The sequence below is a fragment of the Aythya marila genome, assembly GCF_965140915.1.
Source record: "Aythya marila genome assembly, chromosome: 3".
Lineage (NCBI taxonomy): Eukaryota > Metazoa > Chordata > Aves > Anseriformes > Anatidae > Aythya > Aythya marila.
Window position 1 is genome coordinate 116222069 of NC_139044.1, and position 20976 is coordinate 116243044.

Genomic DNA, 20976 nt, shown 5'->3' on the forward strand with positions numbered 1-20976 from the left:
CCAGGCTGTTTGCTGCGGGTGAGGAAGGTGCTGTGTATCCCGGGCAGCCATGGGCGCCAGCACAAAGGTAGAAAGGCATCCACAAGGACCACTGAGTCCAAATCCTGGCTCCATAGAGCAGCACCCAAAACGAATCCCTATGTCTGCGAGCATTGTACAAACGGTTCTTCAACTACAGCAGCTTGGAGCTGTGACCACTGCCCTGGGGAGCCTGTTCCAGCATCCGATCACCTATGGGTGCAGAAACTTTCTCTCACCCCCAGCCTCACCCTGCTCTGTCCCAGCTCCATGCCATCCCCTCGGGTCCTGTCGCTGTCCCCAGAGAGCAGAGCTCAGCGCCTGCCCCTCTGCTCCCCTCGTGAGGGAGCTGCAGGCTGCCATGAGGCCTCCCCTCGGCCTGCTCTGCTCTGGGCTGAACAAACCAAGGGGCCTCAGCTGCTCCTCACACGCCTTCCCCTCCAGACCCTTCACCACCGTCATAGCCCTCCTTTGGACACTCTCCAATAGGTTTGTGCCCTTCTGAGCCTGATACACCCCAAACTGCCGCCAGTGCTATAGATGTAACAGCCACAGGTAGAGCAGCGCAGGACAATCCCTTCCCTCGACCGGCTGCCGTGCCGGGCCTCATGTACCCCAAGTTATTTGGAGCACAAGTCCTGTGAGGAGTGGCCGAGGGCACTGGGAGTGTTTCCTCTCAAGAAGGGGAGGCTCAGGGCAGACCTTATTGCTCTCTGAACTGCCTGAAAGGAAGGGGTGGGGAGCTGGGGGTCGGCCTCTTCTCACAGGTAACCAGAGATAGGACCAGAGGGAATGGCCTCAAGTTGTGCCAGGGGAGGTTCACGTTGGAAATGAGGAGACATTTCTGCTCAGAAAGAGCAGTCAGGTGTTGGGACGGGTTGCCCAGGGAGGTGGTGGAGTCACTGTCCCTGGGGGTGTTCAAGCAAAGGTTTGATGTTTTGCTTGGGGACATGGTTCAGTGGTGATGATGGTGGTAGGGGGATAGTTGGACCAGATGATCTTGGAGGGCTTTTCCAACCTTAATGATTCTGTCATTCTATGGTTTAATGGTGGATTTGGCAGTGCTCATTTCTGGGTTGCACTTGATGATATCAGAGGTCTTTTCCAACCCAAATGATTCAACGATTCCCTGTTATGACGGAGGCACAACCAGTGTCGCTCATTTCCTCAGCTCTGGCCACCAGCAGGTCCCTTTTGGAGTCGGCTGGAGCTGGCTCTTGGCCGACATGGGGCAGCTGAGGGGCTCTTCTCTCAGAGCCCAGCCCTGCATCCCCCCACTTCCAAGCCCTTGCCACAGGACACCAACATGTCATATCACCAACAATATGTGAGGACGCCTGAGGGAAGCCTTCTGTGCTGTGCCCCCGGGTGTCACAAGCTGTGTTGCGTGAGGATAACGGTGATGATTGCAACAGCCCCAGCAGGCACCCCAACAGCCAGGAGGGACGAGGAGCAACCCCACCATGCCCATGGGTCACTGGCTGATTGGCCAAGGGCAGAGGCAGCAGCAGGAGGAAGGCAAGCTCCCACCCACCAGCAGCGGATAAAACCCTCACGTGTAGGGCAAAGCAGCACTCTCTGGCCGCATGGGCACGTGGACACGAGGGATTCCCCTTGGCTCTCATTGTGCCTGAGCACCAGGACCTGCATCAGGTAGGTGCACACCTCAGAACTCTTCTGAAGAAAAACAGTGAGAAAACATCTTTTTCCTGTAGCTGGATGTAGTTCCTATTTGGTTTCCCCAGAGTTGTGCCCAGGCTGCTGCAGCACCACCTGGGCTTCTCCCCCAGGTCCTTGTCACCTTGGTTTGTCTTCTCTGCAGCAGCCCTGTGAAGACCTGCTCCGGGCATCAGCCATGAAGATCCTGTTCCTGCTCTTCCCCTTCTTCCTCCTCTTTCTCCAGGGCACTGCAGGTGAGAGGGGAAGGAGGGAGATGGGCTGAGGTGTTGACCTGTGGCAGTGTGGTCCTCTGTGTCCAGGGAAGCAATGCCACTTGTTGGAGTGATGCAAAGGTTAGGAGGGACTTTTGAAAGGAAGCTTTCTGAGTGTCTTTGCAAGAGGACATGGAAGTGGGGTGCAGAAAGAGCTGAGGAAGAAAGGCCCGGCTTATTGTGTGGTCAGGATGGGGTTTGGATGCAGGCTCCAAGCCTGTGTCCAGCTGCTGCTCTGCGCTTGTCTCTGGAAGAGCTCCCATCAACAAGGCAGAGGTTAGCACGGCTCTGCCCTTCAAAGGGATCTTTTTGCCTTTGGAGAGAGCCAAAGGGGGATGTTGGCTTGGTGGAATGGTTGGCACAGAAAATGGTCCCTTGTTGAAGCCTGGTGTCTCAGCTTTATTTCCCAAAACCTCCTTGTGTCGAGTCTCTCCAAGTGGCTTTTGAAGTTTTTCAAGCAGGTTGACTCCAGAACCACTTGGGGCAAGGTGTGCCAGTGCTCTGCTCTGTGTTGCAATTACCTTTACAATAGCTTCTCTGTGCACGTCTTTCTATTGCAACAGGGAATTCTGCCCTCTGCAGCATCAGAGGTGGGGTCTGTCGTCCAGGGGGCTGCCGCTTCCCTGAAAGACGTAATGGGAGATGTTCACTTATCGTTCCTTGCTGCAGCAGGTAAGGATCTGGCTGTAGAAATGGATTCCTCCTTTGTCTGTTTAAATGATTCTTATGGTACTTTTCCTGTTCCACACATACCCATTAGCATCAGAATGTGCTCCGCAGGAGAGGCCCAGAAAGGATGGGCATTGTGGATTTGGATGTGTGGGTGCAGCCCTGTGTGGGGCTGAAGGACCCTAAGCTTAGCCAGCACCGCCCCATTCTGCTCAGCCCCACAAGGCTTGCCCAGCCTTTGCAGAGGACTCTCCCATGCTGGTAAAGGGTTATGGTTGCCCCTTGGAGATGGTGAAGGACACAGTCCTGTTCCTCATGCTTCTGCAAAGACTCAGAGTCAGGGCTACCAGCACTAAGGAGGGCACAGTTTGAAGCCATCAGCAGTAAGGCCATGAGTTCGCCTCTGGGCATTTGACTCCTGAGTCTCAAGACTCGTTTGTCCTTGGAGAGGAGGTGAGAGAGAGTGGGAGAGAGACAAAAGGGAGAAGTTTCAAGCTGGTGCCATCCTTCTGCTTTCTCTGTACAGGACATGGGGTTGATGCCCTGAATGCTGTGAGCAGGATGTCTCCCTCACTTCTTGCTCCTGGAAACAGCTCCTGACGTCCTGTTCCATGGGCCTGCTGTGGTTTGGCCAGAGGCTGCTTTTCCCTGCTCAAATAAAGGCGTGCAGTTTGGCATTGCAGCTGGTGGGAAGCGTGAGCGTGTCCTTGTGCCAGAGGGTGCCCAGGGCTGCTGTTCCCCACCAGCGCCGTGAGGACGCCAGGGCTGGCAGTCCCTGTGGGTCCAGGCTGTTTGCTGCGGGTGAGGAAGGGGAAGGTGAGCAGGAGCCCTGTGCTGGTACTGCTGAACATGGGTGTCCCTTGTCCCAGGCAGCCACGGGCACCAACAGTACTGGCTGCAAGCAGAATTGGGCAGTGTACTTCCACCTCAGTCCCTTTCTGTGGTGGGCAGTAGTTTCTTCATTGGATGAGTGCTCAACCCATGTTTCCACGAGTGCCAAGGACTCACAGTCCTGCTGCTTGGTGCTAAAGTGATCTTGTATGCTATGGTGGTGCTGTCTCTGCCCAAGGGGATGTGGACTGTGCTCCAAGAGGATGGATCTGACTGCACATTCGTGTTTGCCCATGTATGTGTGAGCTCTGAAAATTCACCCTCAACCTTATTGGTGCTGATTTGGAGGCTTCCACCCCCCTTTCAGTGGCCTGGGTGTTCCCATGCCCTGGGGCTGCCTGTCCTCCCCTTTCTTCAATAGCCAAGGGAAATTTTCCAATGGGAATCTGGGGGCAATGTTCATGGCACCTGGCTGGGAGATACTCACCACCATCCCACAGCAGCCTGCGGGAGAGGCTGCTAGCACCTCAGGATGTCTGGCCAAGGAGTACTTTTTTCTCCCCCTGCCAGAGAGGACAAGGAATCGCTTTCCTCCTCTGACAGCTTTGAGGAGGATTCCCAGGCCTTCAGCCCTGGGGCTTGTGTCATCCCACCTTGTGAAAGAGGCTGCTGTGGTTTGCTGGACACATCTTTGGACACACACACTGCGTCCTTTGTCTTTGGAAACTGGCACCAAACTGCTGCCATACCACAAAAAGGAACTTAATCTACTATTTAGGAAGCTGTCCTAGCAAAACTGTGTCTTCTGGGTCTTCTGATGGACATGGCCCCTCTGCCCATCCAGAACCTGCCTAGACCCCTAATCTGCTTCACGGGTAATCTACTCACCCGCTTATGCCAGGACCCTGCTGGCTCTAGCAGCTGGCACCAAAGTAACCTCAGGGCCTGCACGAGCAGCCTGACTCCAGCAGCCAGCTCTAAGTTCACTTATGCACACCCTCTAGGTCTCAGACTGTCGTGGTTCCGCTCGAGTGGGCAGCCGAGCTCCACCACAGCCGCTCTCTCACTCCCCCTCCTCAAAGAGGAATGGGGAGAAAATATGTGAAAAGGGCTCAAGGATTGAGATAAGGACGAGAAAATCACGCAATAATTATTGTAACGGGCAAAACAGACTCGGCATAAGGAGATAGTAAGATTTATTGCCTACAACTAACAAGTGAGAGAAGTGAGAAAACAAAGGAAAAAAAAAACAAAAGCACCTTCCCCCCCCCATCCACCCTCTTCCACCTCCTCCCCCCGAGCGGCGCAGGGGAACGGGGAATGGGGGTTATGGTCAGTCTACAGCACTTCTTCTCTGCCGCTCCTTCTCGGTCACTCTCGTCCCCTGTACTGTGGGGTCCCACCCACGGGATGCAGTCCTTGATGAACTGATCCGGCATGGGCTTCCCACAGGCAGCAGCTCTTCCAGAACTGCTCCAGATATGGGTCCGTACCACGGGGTCCATCCCTCAGGAGAAAACTGCTCCAACCTGGCTCCCCTACGGGCAGCAGCTCCTGCCAGATCACCTGCTCCTGCGTGGGCTCCTCTCCACGGGCTACAGGTCCGGCCCGGAATCTGCTCCGGCAGGGGTCTTCCACAGGCGGCAGCCTCCGTCGGTGCAGGGCCACCTGCTCCACCGTGGTCTCCTCCACGGGCTGCAGCGTGGAACCCTGCTCCACCGTGGTACTCCATGGGCTGCAGGGGGACATCCTGCTTCACCATGGTCCTCACCACAGGCCGCAGGGGACTTCTGCTCCGGCGCCTGGAGCACCTCTCCCCCTCCTTCTACACTGACCTTGGTGCAAGGCTGTTCTCTCACTCCCTTGACTCTCCCGGCTGCTGTGTGGCGCAGCGTTTTTTCCCTGTCTTAAATATGCTCTCACAGAGGCGCAAAACAACATCGCTTATTGGCTCGGATCTGGAAAACAATGGGGCCCTTCCCAAACATGGGGCAGCTTCTAGATCTTTCTCACAGAAACCACCCCTATGGCTCCCTGCTACCAAAACCTTGCCACGTAAACCCACTACACAGACGTAGCTCCTCACGCAGTCCTTCAGCACACACACACACATGGGAGAGGCAGTGCAAATAAGCAGACAGTTAATAAAAGATTTAATGAGGAAATATAAGATTGGACAGAGTGTGGTTATCAGGAGCAGGGTTAGGCCAGACAAGCGCATTGACCGGACCCATTTTACACATAACCGGCCCTTTTACATGTATACCCTTTTCTCCATATCCTCCCTTTGTTCCTCCTGCTCCCCCTTCCCTTGCACACCCCATGGCTTTGCAGAGCTCTGTGGTTTCTGCACTGGAGGTCCTGGAACTTTTGAGGCCCTGGAGCATGTCCATAGCAGGGCTATGGAGCTGGGGAAGGGCCTGGAGCACAAGTCCTGTGAGGAGCAGATCAGGGCACTGGGGGTGTTTGGGCTGGAGAAGAGGAGGCTCAGGGCAGACCTTATTGCTCTCTGCAACTGCCTGAAAGGAAGGGGTGGGGAGCTGGGGGTCGGCCTCTTCTCACAGGTAACCAGTGACAGGACCAGAGGGAATGGCCTCAAGTTGTGCCAGGGGAGGTTCAGGTTGGAAATGAGGAGACATTTCTGCTGAGAAAGAGCAGTCAGGCGTTGGGACAGGTTGCCCAGGGAGGTGGTGGAGTCACTGTCCCTGGGGGTGTTCAAGGAGAGGTTGGACGTGGTGCTTGGGGAAATGGGTTAGTGGTGACATTGGTGGTAGGGGGACATTTCACAGAATCACAGAATCACAGAATCACAGAATCACAGAATTTCTAGGTTGGAAGAGACCTCAAGATCTTCGAGTCCAACCTCTGACCTAACACTAACAGTCCCCACTAAACCATATCCCTAAGCTCTACATCTAAACGTCTTTTAAAGACTTCCAGGGATGGTGACTCCACCACTTCCCTGGGCAGCCTGTTCCAATGTCTAACAACCCTTTCAGTAAAGAAGTTCTTCCTAACATCTAACCTAAAACTCCCCTGGTGCAACTTAAGCACCATTTCCCCTCGTCCTGTCACCAGGCACATGGGAGAACAGTCCAACCCCCACCTCGCTACAGCCTCCTTTAAGGTATCTGTAGAGAGCGATAAGGTCGCCCCTGAGCCTCCTTTTCTCCAGGCTGAACAAGCCCAGCTCCCTCAGCCGCTCCTCGTAGGACTTGTTCTCCAGGCCCCTCACCAGCTTCGTCGCCCTTCTCTGGTCCTGCTCAAGCACCTCGATGTCCTTCTTGTAGCGAGGGTCCCAAAACTGAACACAGTACTCGAGGTGCGGCCTCACCAGAGCCGAGTACAGGAGGATGATCACCTCCCTAGCCCTGCTGGTCACACTGTTTCTTATGCAAGCCAGGATGCTGTTGGCCTTCTTGGCCACCTGAGCACACTGCTGGCTCATATTCAGCCGACTATCAACCATCACTCCCAGGTCCTTCTCTGCCTGGCAGCTCTCCAACCACTCATCTCCCAGCCTGTAGCTCTGCTTGGGGTTATTGCACCCCAGGTGGAGGACCCGGCACTTGGCCTTGTTGAACTTCATGCAGTTGACCTCAGCCCATCGGTGCAGCCTATCCAGATCCTTCTGCAGAGCCTTCCTACCCTCAAGCAGATCGACACACGCACATAGCTTGGTGTCATCTGCGAACTTACTGAGGGTGCACTCGATGCCCTCGTCCAGATCATCGATGAAAATATTTAAGAGGACCGGCCCCAGCACCAAGCCCTTTGGAGCAGATGATCTTGGAGGTCTCTTCCAACCTTAATGATTCTGTGATTCTACACTCTCCCTTGCCCAGGGACCCTTGGCTCACACCTTATCAGCAATAAGGTTCAGCCTTTCTGGAAGTGGTGCCTGTAGCTCATTAGCCCACCAATTAGTGTGGCTGGGAGGGTTGTTTCTGGTGATTGCCCCTCAGCTTAGAAGTCCTCCATCAGATAACTCCGCTGGAATGAATGTTCCCACATTCTCAGCACCAGAGAGACCTAGGAATAACAAAGCATGTTCAATGGACGACCACCAAGTTGCTGCCATGCCCAGAGGCCCCGTGCTGTGAGGAGAGGCTGCGAGAGCTGGGGCTGCTGGGCCTGGAGCAGAGGAGGCTCCGGGGGAGCTCCCCCATGGCCGTCAGTACCCGCAGGGAGGTGCGGAGAGGCCGGAGCCGGGCTCTGCTCAGCGGTGCCCACGGCCAGGCCCAGAGGCCCCGGGCCCAGCCTGGCGCCCCGGTGGCTCCCCCTGCCCCTCAGGCAGCACTGCTGGGCCCAGGGGTGCCGGAGCCCTGGCACAGGCTGTCCCATAAGGGGCCAGGGGCTGCTCCTGGGAGAGCTCCCGGAGCCCAGAGCTGTGGGGCTGGGCACCCTGTTTAGGGGGAGGGCTGCTGTAGCAGAAAGGAACCTCCAGAGGTTTCTCCCAACCTCAACCGCAACTGTAACCAACTGCCTCCCTTTCTTATTATCCCTTGTTGCATTGGAAAAGGCCTCGATGATTACCCATGGAGGAACTGACACTCCCCTCTGTACACCCTTACAGTTATTCTGCCTCTATGACTTGGCATCTCTGTGGTGTGCAAAGAGAAAAGACCCAGAGACCAACCTCTCCCACCAAAACTCCCAACAGGTATACCCTTGGACTCAGGAGACCAGAAAAGCTCTTCCAAACACCTTGAGAGGCAATCACTGAGTTGAACATGCAGCACAGCTCCCTCCTTCCGTGCAAGGACTGCCACTTGTCCCATGGTGTGGCTGCAGAAGCCATGGCTATATCAGTGGTTTATTCACCAGGAATGGGCTAGGAACAGATGCAGATGGATGGGGTTGATCAGTTTACTGACCTTATCACATATCCTGGTGTAACTCTCTATTTGAATAGTAACTAGACAGAAAGTTTGGCACGTCAGGTGCACAGACATCTTGTCACAGATGAAAGTGTTCTTGCAATGCCTGCAGGTGAGAGGATTTTCAATAGTCTGCATGTTCTTGCACATCACATACAAGCTGATGTGTTTAAGCAGATGGAAGGAGGCAAAGAAGGATTTTTTTCTTCTGGGATCAGACTGCTGCTTGCTGTCTGCACCAACCAATTGCTTTGTACATCCTGAAAAAAAATCAACAAACCACTACAGCCCATGTGTCTGCTGTGCACCGGAGTGTCACAAGAGGTGTTGCATGAGGATAACGGTGAAGATTGCTGTTGCAATGTTGATTGCCCCCAGCAGGCACCTTAGCAGTAGGGAGGGATGAGGAACGATCCCACCATGCCCACGGTTTAACTGGCTGATTGGCCAAGGACAGAGGCAGCAGCAGAAAAAAGCCCAACTCCCATCTGGTATAAAACCAGGGGGTCTGGGACAAAGCAGTACTCCTTGGATGCATGTAATTCCTGGTGAACCAAACCCATCATCAGGTAAGTAATTCCAGGGCCTCTTTCAGGAAAGATGCCATTCAGCCTCTCTGTGCAAATCCATCTTCCTGGAAGCATCTAAATTGCAAACTGTTGGAAGAATCTGTGAATATAAATGAGAACTGGTGGAGGCTGGGAAGGAAAATAAACAGTCATATGAGTATTGGAGCCCAGAGCATGTGGAAGCTGGAGCTGGGGTTTCCTAACTGAAAGGGAGACTGGTAAGGTGCCTTGATGCTGGAGGAGACACCCAACACCTTCTGTTCTGGAGCAGGGACTTTACTGGAAAAAGTTCAGGTAGCAAAATATATTTTCCATCCTTTCAGGCTTCAGTCAGCTCAAAAGATTGAATGGTGTTACTGTGTCGGTCATCAAGAATTTCCTGCCTTCTTGCTCCTCCCTGGGGCTCGGCTGCAGAGAGCAATAGCAGTAAATATGAGGCTGGGGAGTCTTCTTATTGCTGAGAAACCTGGGAATGAACATGAGTTGAAGTTTTGCAGTCCCTAACTGAGCTGGGATGATCTTCCTGAGCCTGGGGAAGCAGAGGTGATAGGGCAGGGTGGTTTCAGTGGCCAGCTTTGGACTGCTTGAGGTGTATAGCACCAACTAGCCCTTCATATAGCGTGGCATCTCCAGGTGCAAACTTTTCTCTGAGTTCCAGAGCCTGGATTTTTTATTGACCCAACTACAGGAATTGCATTGACAATTGACACAAGCATCTCCTGATGTGCAAACCATCTTTGCTTTGGCATTTGTTTAAGAAGAGACAGAAGTGAGAGAAGAAATGCACTAGTGGTACTTCTGACCTGCTGACTGTGCTAGAAAGTGTATTTCATGTCACACTTTGATTCTGTACTGCAGGAAAATTGTTTAATTCTGCTCAGGAGACAAACATGCCCTGTGAAAGTCCTGAGGGACTATAGATATTAAAAGTAATTTTTCTTTCCTTATAATCTGAGTTTCAGTAGATGCTGTTTTGAATAAAATATCATCAATTAAACATAAGTCTTCTAGTCTGTGTTTTGGGGAAGACACCAGGAAGAACTGTGAGGAATCGTAGAATCACAGAATGGGTTGGAAGGGACCTTAAAGATCTTCTAATTCCAAGCCCCCTTCTCCATGCCCTTTCTTAGTTGCCTTGGTGTCTCCCCTCTGCAGCTCTGTGAAGACCTGGGACAGGCACAAACCATGCGGATCCTGTACCTGCTCTGACCTTTAATCCTCCTCTTGGTCCAAGGTGCTGCAGGTGAGAAGAGGGCAGTTGGGGTGAGGTGTGAACTCGCATGAATGGGGTTCTCTGTGTCCTTGGGAAGTGATTTGCCAGAGATGGGTAAAGATTAGGAGGGGATGGTTCTGATGAATGGCTGGGATTTGGGGTTTGGTGCTTTGTGCACATGGTTGGCTGAGATCCATGGGCAGTATCAGCCCCTCTAGAGCCACACACAATTTTTATAGGTATCTCATGCTCATTTTCTTTAACTTTTGCTCTGTGCAGGATCCTCCTTGGCTCCACGAAACAAGGAGCAATGTCATCGAGAAAAGGGCTTCTGTGGATTTCTGAAGTGCTCTTTCCCCTTTATTATCTCAGGAAAATGTTCAAGATTTTTCTTTTGCTGCAAAAAGTAAGCTTTGGGATTGGAGATGAAGTTGGGCTGCAACTGTGATAGCAGAAATAGCTGCTGTTGTGTTTAAGCCCCAAGCCTCGCTACTGGCTTTGTGCTATACACACTCCAGGGCAGAAGCCAGGGGAGGTGGAAGGATCTAGGAAAGGAGAAGGTGCCCTGTGAGGAGCAGGAGGAACCATAGGTCAGACAGCACCTTCCCCATTCCCCTCAGCTCCATGGGGCTGCCTGACTTGGGGGCTTTCAGAAAGAAATGAAAGAAAAGAATGAAGGCTGTCCAATTGGTAGCATGATGCACAGGACCTGATGTCTCTGCAAATCCTTGTAAACAAGGTTGCAAACGAGCCATCTGCCATACAAACTGATTATCTCCATTGGGATTAGTCTTGAAACGTCATTGTCATTGTTATCCAGAAGTGATACGCACTGGGAGATTAAAAAAAAAAGACGGGAAACAAAAAAGCAGATGACTTCAAAGTGTGTTTTCTTTCTGCAGACTGTTCGGTTGAACAGCTGGACTTTCAAAGCAGGATGTCCCCCTTGCTTCTCACTCCTGGAAACAGCTCCTGATGTCCTCTCCCCTTCCCATCCCTGCAGTCTGTGTGAGGCTGAAGGACCCTAAGCTTAGCCAGCACCTCCCCATTCTGCTCAGCCCCACAAGGCTTGCCCAGCCTTTGCAGAGGACTCTTCCATGCTGGTAAAGGGTTAAGGTTGCCCCTTGGGGATGGTGAAGGACACGGTCCAGTTCTTGATGCTTCTGCAAAGACTCAGAGTCAGGGCTACCAGCACTAAGGAGGGCACAGTTCGAAGCCATCAGCAGTAAGGCCATGAGTTCGCCTCTGGGCATTTGACTCCTGAGTCTCAAGACTTGTTTGTCCTTGGAGAGAAGGTGGGAGAGAGTGGGAGAGAGACAAAAGGGAAAAGTTTCAAGGAGGTGATAAGCTTTCTGCTTTCTCTGTACAGGATATGGGGTTGATGCCCTGAATGCTGTGAGCAGGATGTCTCCCTCGCTTCTCGCTCCTGGAAACAGCTCCTGACATCCTGTTCCATGGGCCTGCTGTGGTTTGGCCAGAGGCTGCTTTTCCGCGCTCGAATAAAGGCGTGCAGTTTGGCATTGCAGCTGGTGGGAAGCGTGAGCGTGTCCTTGTGCCAGAGGGTGCCCAGGGCTGCTGTTCCCCACCAGCGCCGTGGGGACGCCGGGGCTGGCAGTCCCTGTGGGGCCAGGCTGTTTGCTGCGAGTGAGGAAGGGGAAGGTGAGCGGGAGCCCTGTGCTGGTGCTGCTGGGCACGGGTGTCCCCATGCTTCTCTCAACCCATCCTTCTCTCAACCCCACATCCCTTCCGGAGAGGTCTGATCCTCCAGGCAGCCCACAAGGTGTCCTTTATTGTTCTTGGAGGGAATATCATACAATCATAGAATCTTAGAATGGCTGGGGTTGAAAGGGACCTTAAAGATCAGCCAGATCCAACCCCCTGCCATAGACAGGGACACCACACACTCAATCAGGTTGCTCACAGCCTCACCTAACCTGGCCTCAAACACCTCCAGGGATGGGGCATCCACAACCTCTCTGGGCAACCTGTGCCAGTGCCTCACCACCCCCTGAGTGAAGGATTTCCTCCTCACCCTTAATGTAAATCTCCTGTCAAGCAAGGGACGAAGCAAAGGGCTCAAGCTTAAAAGAATTTCTCCAGTGGTGTTTGAGACGGTCCTGCTTATCACAGCTGCTTCTCATGCAGCAGTGTGATTCAATGCCAGGTAGCAGCTCCATGTGAATCCTGGCTTTGAAAACAGACAGCTGAACCTCATAAAGGGTTGAGATCATTACCTGCATTTTTCCTGAGATGGCAATCCTGCACTTGGGGGCACTAGGGTTTGGGACTTTCCCTAGGAGGGACTTTCGGTCTCGTCAGGACGGGAAACAACTGCATCTATATGTTGTTCTTAATGATATGTCTGCATTCCTACCACACTCAAAAAGCAGACTTGTGTCAAGGTGGAGGTTGAGGCTTGAAAAGTCACCAAAAAGAAGTTTCTGCTTGAATTGAACTTAAGGGAAACCTTGACAGCTAGTGCCTGGCTGCCCACCAACTTCTCCTGTGTTGTGAAATAACCACAATTCTTGTCCTTCATGTTCATGGTGTGTGCTTCGTCCACAGACCTAACCACAGAAGGTTACCTTGTGGAGTGGTGCTGCTCGAGGGAATGTAAGCATTTAAATAAGCATTATTCTGCTTATCTGCTGGTTAAATAGTAAAAACCGTTTTTTGTTTGTTTGTTTTTAGTTAGATAATTCTTTTCCACTCTTGCATTTCCCAGCAAAACTTATGAGTTATCCTGAAATCACCCTGATACTTTTAGACACAGTTTCATGGCTTTCTCTCTGTTCCGGCATCTTTTCGCTATGTTAATTCAGAGTGCTGGGCTTGCTTTCAACCCCAGGGCTGCTATATTTTACTCTTTTCTCTTAATTATGTCATGAGCTGGCACCGTGTGCTCACAGCACACCACACCACCCACCCCTGGGCTGCAGCAGTGTGGCCAGCAGGGCGACGGAGGGGATTCTCCCCCTCTGCTCTGCTCTCGTGGAATATTTTATTTTATTTTATTTTATTTTATTTTATTTTATTTTATTTTATTTTATTTTATGATATTTTATTTTATTTTATGATATTTTATGATATTTTTTGAGGGGTGTTGCTTCTTTTCACTTCCCATACTTGCTTCCTAGCATGTGTCACAAGGCCAATGGGGAAAAAGGAGAAAGGAATCCTTGTCCTATTTAAGAGTTGCCCTAGTCACCATGCTACCCGAATTTGGCATGACAGCCCCAGCCTTTGGCTACAATACAGAAATGATGGGGAAAAAATCCAAACAGGATATGAGTTTTTATATCACTACATAAGAAATTATACCACAGAGGATTAGAAGTCGGATGGGACGCCTGAGGATATGATTGTTCCCACCTAAGAAGTGCAAAGAAACTCATGGGACATATAAGTGCTGTGATTTTGGCACACAAACAAAATCATCTCCCAAGCAGCGTGTCAGAAATGTGTGTATCCCAACTGAGAACTGGAGGCAGTGTGTCATGGGGTGGCAGAGGAAATAATGAAGAGAGACAGGAAAAAGCTATAACTTTCCAGCTATTGGCTTTTATGCATCTTCTCAGAGGGACAGGTGAAAAATAAAAGGCAAAACTTACACCTTTTGCTGTGAAAATGCAAGACAAACAACTTCTGGAGAGCAAAGAAGTGTCTGAACCTGTTGTATTATTAAATAAAAAATAAAAAAATAGCCCTACATCTTTCTAGGGATGCTCACAGGCAGCTTCCAGCAGCCACAGCACTGAGTCCCATGTGCTGACGTTTTAATACATGATGGATGTCTCTTGTTGTTTTTTTTTTAGTTATTTCTATTCCTCTTTCCCAAAAGAAAAGAAAGGGTTTCTGCATGTTTTTGTTGGTTTTGTTTTGCTTTATTTTGTTTGTTTTGAAGAATTTTGGCTTCTGAGTACCTTCCCACAAAGGGAAGCTGAGTTCTTCCAGCCAGTTTCTCTCTCTACTTAAGCCTAAAGAATTCAGTCTGTCCGTCTGGCCCTTGACAGCTACATTCCTCAGAAAAAAATACAAAAAATAATAATAAAAAAAATAAGGAGCAGTTGGCATACTGTAAATTGCTAACCTTTGGGGTTTGTGTATCAAAAACCAGGTACAGTTGTCACCCTCAGCGCATGCAACAGACACCCACTTTTCAGCAATGTGAATGCTACGCAATGGCAATTTATTCAAAAGGAGGCAAGGCAATGCAGAATACCTTTGGATTTGCTCTATATCATAAAGCTTTTTGCATTAAAAACAAGAAGTGCTCGAGACTTTGTTGTAGCAGGATCCACTGGTTGTAGCAGGAAGGGGATTCAGAGAAAGTTCCTGGAAGAAATTTTCATAGCTCTTGAATGAACAGTCCACAAAGTTTCTATACATCCCATGGCCTGCACAAAGAGAGAAAAAAAAATGTATTTGCATTCCTTCCTTACTTAATCGCAGTCCGTGCATATTTTCCTCCTGGGTATATACATTCCCAAATACCTAATGCCAGGTGCAAGTCAGGCTGGGGCAGCCTTGTGCTCTCACACCTGTGAGTGGGAGCGGTGCTTTCCTATTGCTCCAGGAAAAGCAGGGAATTAAATTGCTGTCCCTTGATATTGGGGTGAACGCGTTCATTCCCGAGTGAAAAAAGAATATATCTTTTGTCTGAGATTTTCTTTTTATGACATAGTTGCATTTTTTTCTGCACACATCTGATAACACTCAGATCTCTGTTCACCCTGCAGTAAAACTGAATTCCTATTTGTTCCCCAAGCACCACAACAACCCAGCTCTGAAAATATTAAACCCTGATATTTTGCTCCATCATAGGAGCTATAAAGGGGTCAAAGCAAGCTGGGGCAGCACGTGGTTGACATCTCTGACTATACTTTGCCCTTCTTGCTGAGGCACATCATGGAGCACATCTCAGGAGAAAGAGCACCACAGAGCTCTGTTAGAAACCTACTTCAAGACCAGACGGTCCTCATGACATATTATTTTTTTTCTTATGTCCAAACTGAACATTCAATGGCACTTTGGGTTTAAAGACATGGGCAACATGTTTGTCTGCTTTGGATGAACCTCACTGGACGTCAAACTCACGATTTGCAGCAGGAGCGGAACCCAAAGCAGCTTCCAACTCTGGTCAGGTGGAAGGGACATCTTCCGAAGTGGCAGGAGCCTTTCCTACACAGAAACATGTCCCGCTGGGGCAAAGACAATCCTGCAACAACAAGAACAAAGTTACTTCCCTCCAATTCTGCAGGGCAGGGCGAATGCAGTCTTGGTGCCAGCAGGACTTCCCATTCTTTGAGCTGCTTTCACCAATAACTGCCCTTAAGGACAGATGCCCAGATTTGGCTGTGTGGAAAGGACAGGTAAGAGCTCTCAAAGCAGATTTACAAATCCTTCCCCATGTCCTTCCATGTGTCCATTTTTACATGGACTCTTCTGCATTCCAGTGACAGCATTTTAAGGAAGGAGGTCATACTGACAAATGCCTATGTGGCATTGCTGAACACTCAGGGGTAGGTCTCCCACAGTCCCAGCCCTGTATCTTGGTCATGGAGGCAGATATTCCAGCATTAAAGCACAGGCTGGGAAAGACACAGACCTCCTGGCTCCTTGTCCTTTGCCTTAGGGAACAGAGACATGCCTCAGAGGCTTCACTACCGATTCCTATCCAAAAATAGATGGCCAGTCTTCATTTTTGCCCACATATGCACCACTTTGTTGTTCAAAAACCATGGCCAGCACAGAATATCAAGTGTCTAACTCCAGAACATTTAGCACAAACATTTTAGGAAGACACCAGCAAGAAGGAATTGTTATTGTTGTTTTTGTCAGCAATCATCATTTCTCAAACCTGGAAAGAGTTTTCAGAGGGGATGTGGACAGCACAGGCACGAAGCTGAGTATTTGATTAACTCCTGTTGGGTTTCTAGTAATTTTAACTAATAGTGCTTAAAATGCACCAGGGAGCTTGCTTCAGGTGCACAAAAATCCCTTCCTAGCATCCTTTTTTTTCCTTTTTCATCTTACCTGGAGAAACCTGGAGCACCAGGAAAAGGAGAGAGAAGAGCAGGTAAAGGATCCTCATGGCTGCAGATCTGCTGAGCCACTATAAGGAAGAGGACCGAGAAAGGTGTGACAGACAGCCCTCAAACCTACTGTCCTCTGAACTGCACAAACATTGTATTAATCAAAATGGCACTTATATTACTTTTTCTTCAAACTTTCAAACATACCCAGTAATATCTATGTGGCCTCAAGTCTCCTGTGTGAGCATTTCTGGGAAAAGGAAAGATGTGTGGGGCAACATGCTTTTGGGATATGTGATTATTTAATTATTATAATTCAGATTTCCTCTCAAATTTTGCAAATAGTCCTTAGCCAAAATGCAGACGTGACCTTAGGTTTGGTTAAATGTTTTATCTAATAAATAAACAACGCTGAGCAGAAAGAGGTGATCCTACAGACAAGCTTAAAAATTACAAGAAGAAACATTCATTTTGCAACTTTAAAACTTATCAAGAAATAGCAGCTAAAAGCTATTTGCTCAAAATCACCAGTTTTATTCTAGAATGACTGAAACTTTAAAAAAACAAACATGCAAAGATTTCATTAAAACAGTCAATGATTAATGTAACCAATATTTGTAAAATGGGATAAGTTAGCCTAGAAGGGGCTTCTGGATAGGAAGGAGGTATTTAATCATATATCTTGGCATTCTGATCCAGCACAAATTATTTTCTCTTAAGCAAGGCAGGGAAATGAGGTTGTGATGGAATATTGTATTTCTGCAAACAGAATGGCAGAGAGTAGCCCACAGGGGATTTGCAATTAGTATCAGAAGTCCACTCCAAATTCTGAATATTTGAAAATATCAGGAGAAATAAATAAAGTTAACTTAATTCTGAAAATGAAATAAAGTTCTTAAAATAGATACTGAATATATTCTGGTTTATGCCTAAGCGGTCAGCAACTTCTCTGGCCCACAGAACTCTTTAAAACAACTTGACCTAGACCCATTTTTTCCTAGAAGTTAATAAGCAGAGTATCTTTATTAAAGCCTAGTAGATATTAGCTCACATTTGAACTGCTTACTCAACCTGTGTAACTGTGTAGATTAACATTTTTAGTAACTTAAAAATTTAGGTTAATAAATTTAGGTTAATAAAGCAGAGTTTTGTTTGTAAAAATGAACAAACAAACAAACAAAACCAAAAACAAACACAACAACAAAGCAAAAAAAAAACACATAACAACAGAAGATATTAAAAGAAAGACTGAAAAGAACTGAGAACTTACCAGGTACTAGATGACCCCAAAGGCCAAACAAAAGCTCTTCTTGGTCCCTTCCCTCCACGGGGCTTTAGTTGGGGGATGAAAGCCTCTTTTATAACATATCTGCTATAGGTAGTGACGATTGCTTCTTCTTTCCACCAAGTGTACATCGAGCCAATCAAAATGGGACTCATCTTTTTGGTGACTTCTAATCCAACCAGAAACGAGTTGCTTCTCGCTTCCCAGTCAAAAAGCAGGGTTTGCATCTGAGCCTGCTGACGATTTGCTCCTGGAAAATCCCAGGTTCTGCATGCAACACTTCTTGTGACACTCCGGTTTGTGTAAGATGCGTTAAACCACAGTGGTATGTGTCAAACATCTTGGGACATATGTCGAACCATTCCTGGTTGGGAGCAACAGAAGGCACTGCAATACAGAGCATCTGTGTGCTCTCCCCGTTAGTTTATTTTCTGTTCCACAAATACAGAATATAAGAACATAGAGCCTTTGGGAATAGTCTAGCTACAATCACATACAATAACCAAAATATATCTTGGATTTGTATAGTGCTTAATTGTGTTTATTCCTTTGTTTCCACATCTTCATTTATATATATATATTTTTAAGTTCCTAACATCTGTCTTGCTTGTTTATTCACAGGTGAACACTGACATTCCTAGAGAAGCAGCCACAGTGAAGTTTTCATTTGCATTAGTATAGTTTTGAAGTAATACCCTGATGGTCCTCTGTGATATTATACTGGGTCAGGTTGCACAGTGGTTTTCATGCAAGCAAATTATATTCCCTAGGAGGAAAGTGAACAAGATGTTTTACTTTAAAGGTACTCCAAAGGTACTCTAAAGGTACTGCAGTGCCTAGTGTGGGCTACACCACCACCAGGTTGCATCCAATATTTCTTTCTCTTTTAAACCTGGAAAATTTGTACTGGGGGATCAGCACTATGAGGAGAGGCTGAGGGACCCATCTGTGTTCAGCTTGGAGAAAAAGTTAAAGGGGAATCTAATTTTTTTCATAACTACCTAATGGTAGCTATGGAGAAGATGGAGCCACACTCTTATCTGAGGTTCACAGTGAGGAGAGGTAACAGACACAAATTGTATCTGGGGAAATTCCAGTTAGATGTAAAGTTAAAAACCTGTCAAAATGAGGATTGTCAAATACTTGAATGCGGTCCCAGCAAATTTATAGTATCGTGTTACCTGTGGATATTCAAACTCAATTAGGCAAGGCCATAAGTAATCCTATCAATCTTTGAAATTGGCCCTGTTCTGAAAGTGCAGCTGGGCCTCCAAGCACCCATTCAAATTTACTTTCATTTATTGTTCTATTCAAAAGCAAAATCCAATCCAAACTCAATCTGTCAATCCATACAACAGACTTGAGGAGCATCAGCCATTTCTAAGGTGTGTGGATCGTTTCCTATTTACTAATCTTCCACCACACCAAGTCACTTGTTGACTTTGGCGTACCCAGCAGCTATCTAAAGACACCAATACTAAATATTTTTTCATATCATATTTCAATTTGCACCTCCATTCAGTCAACAAAACATTGTTTATGTATCATTTTAATATGACACCTGCATTATATCATAATAGGTTATGATACATTTGCTATTTTGAATGACAGGTATATCTAATAGACCAAAATCCATCTGCAAATGGCACTATGGATGATAGATCCTTTATTCTCAAAACTGAAATATTTAACTTATTATTGAGTCCTCAGTTTAGTTATGAATATGGTCATTTTTTCAATACTTTGATATCTATTTTTTAAGTGTACATAAATACACATATGTGCATAGAGATACACATGAAAATATGCCTACAAATGATTTCCCTGAAATTCATATCCTGATATGAATGAGGTAGCTTTTTATTTTCTACATATTTTTGAAAATGAACTGTTTTTTTTTGTTTTGTTTTGTTTTGTTTTGTTTTGTTTTTCAGCATAAAAAAACGATAGTTCAATTCCCGGTGTGTCTATGAGCTTCTGACCATAAAGCAAGAAAATGGAGGGAAAGAAAATGGCATAACATGTAGTTGCTTCACAACTTGCCAAGACTTTGTGGTTAGCTTGCCTACCAACCGTAACTGTTACTCAACCTGAAGCAGTTAGGAGTAAAATGAAGGGATAATTCCAAACTTGGCTCCTAATAGTTTTCTGGTGAAAAAAAAAAAAAAAAAAAAAAAAGTAGAAAATATTAAGGAGGCTTTTTATAGCATCAATTTTAATTAATTTACTTAATGAAATCATTAATAAATTATTTAATGAAATATTATTATTATTAAAAATATTAAAATATTTTATAAACCTCATTTCAAACGCTGCTACACCAATACCTGACTGCTGTTCCACCCCTCACCTCCAGAGGACAGTTTGTGCATTGCAATGAAGGCTCCAGGCATCTTGAGGTCATTGTATTCAGGTACAGGCAAAGCAATATTCCTCAGTTGTGTGGTGATGGCATCCCTTAACCTCCTTCATGTGTGTTGAACTGGATTCTTGCCATAAGGCATAACCATTGCATAGGAGGGGAATGCATTTTGATGCAATTGTGGAGTGTACCTTAAAGAAATTCAGATTCCTCTAGATTAGCTGAAAAAGCTGTTACCAGCTGTTGTACTACCAAAGGAGATCCACCCAGTGGAGGATAGCCAGTATTTAGGTGGTGTTTTGTATTTATAAGTGCATCTGTAATGGGTGTACTGCATTATAGCTAACAGATAAAGCTTTGAGACAAGTTTAGATCATCTCAGCAACAATTATGTATGTGGTTATAAGGTTTGATCAGTGCACTAAAACTATCTAACCAAGACAATGAATTTAATGATCCTGTAGTTATCTTGATTAACCAGGGAGAAATCATAATATGAGGTTAAAATCTCCATGGACAGATCCCACTCCATCTTCTCTTTGATTTGACAGCTAAAGGTATCAAGCTAGGAGCAGAGTCCAGCCCTTTGGTGCTACTGTGCCAGCAGTAAGGACCACACAGTGGGAATGTGTTTGCTAGTGTCCTTGTCCCCTCTTTGTACCTCTTTTCTAATTTGTGTCCTGTCAGGGGTCTGATGTCATCCAAAATGTTGCTGGATTTCACTTCCATGAGGTCTCCTCAGGAACAAAATGTCTCAAATGCCTCCAGGCTCAGTGAAGAAAGTAGCTGGAGATACCTTGGCATTTTCTACAGTGGTAGGCAACGATGACAGAGAAAAACAGACAGAAAGAACGAAACATGTTTCTGACAGGTTTCTGTCCAAAATAGTAAAATGCCTTGAAAAAGCAGCTTTGAAACTACTGGAATGTGTACTTATTGTACACTAGCACCCAGCACAGAGAGAAATTAGGTTTCTTTCCTGACCATGGTCACTGCAGGAGTCTTCTAGGGATGTGGCCACTGGGGGGCAGAGGATAAAATGTCCTCACTTTTCCCCCAGGTGTGGAAGGACATAAGTGTTAGATCATAGAATCATTAAGGCTGGAAAACACCCTAAAGATCTTTAAGTCCAACCATCACCCACCACCACCAGGTCCACCACTAACGCATGTTCCTAAACACT

General features: G+C 47.5%; 1 protein-coding gene and 1 long non-coding RNA gene across 2 annotated transcripts; one reads left to right on the plus strand and one right to left on the minus strand.

Annotated features, from left to right (window-relative positions):
• The first annotated feature begins 1631 nt into the window (after nucleotides 1-1631).
• Nucleotides 1632-3272, plus strand: LOC309876568. The gene is made up of 4 exons (XR_014317201.1): nucleotides 1632-1671; nucleotides 1841-1931; nucleotides 2513-2621; nucleotides 3145-3272. It is a non-coding gene; the product is annotated as an uncharacterized lncRNA (long non-coding RNA).
• A 10712-nt stretch (nucleotides 3273-13984) lies between these two features.
• Nucleotides 13985-17466, minus strand: LOC309876559 (antimicrobial peptide THP2-like). The gene is made up of 4 exons (XM_082757008.1): nucleotides 17417-17466; nucleotides 16148-16226; nucleotides 15209-15329; nucleotides 13985-14508 (listed from the first exon to the last, which is right to left on the minus strand). The coding sequence occupies exons 2-4, from the start codon at nucleotides 16203-16205 to the stop codon at nucleotides 14493-14495; spliced, it is 195 nt and encodes a 64-aa protein (XP_082613134.1). The 5' UTR covers nucleotides 16206-16226; nucleotides 17417-17466; the 3' UTR covers nucleotides 13985-14492.
• Between the last annotated feature and the right edge of the window lie 3510 nt (nucleotides 17467-20976).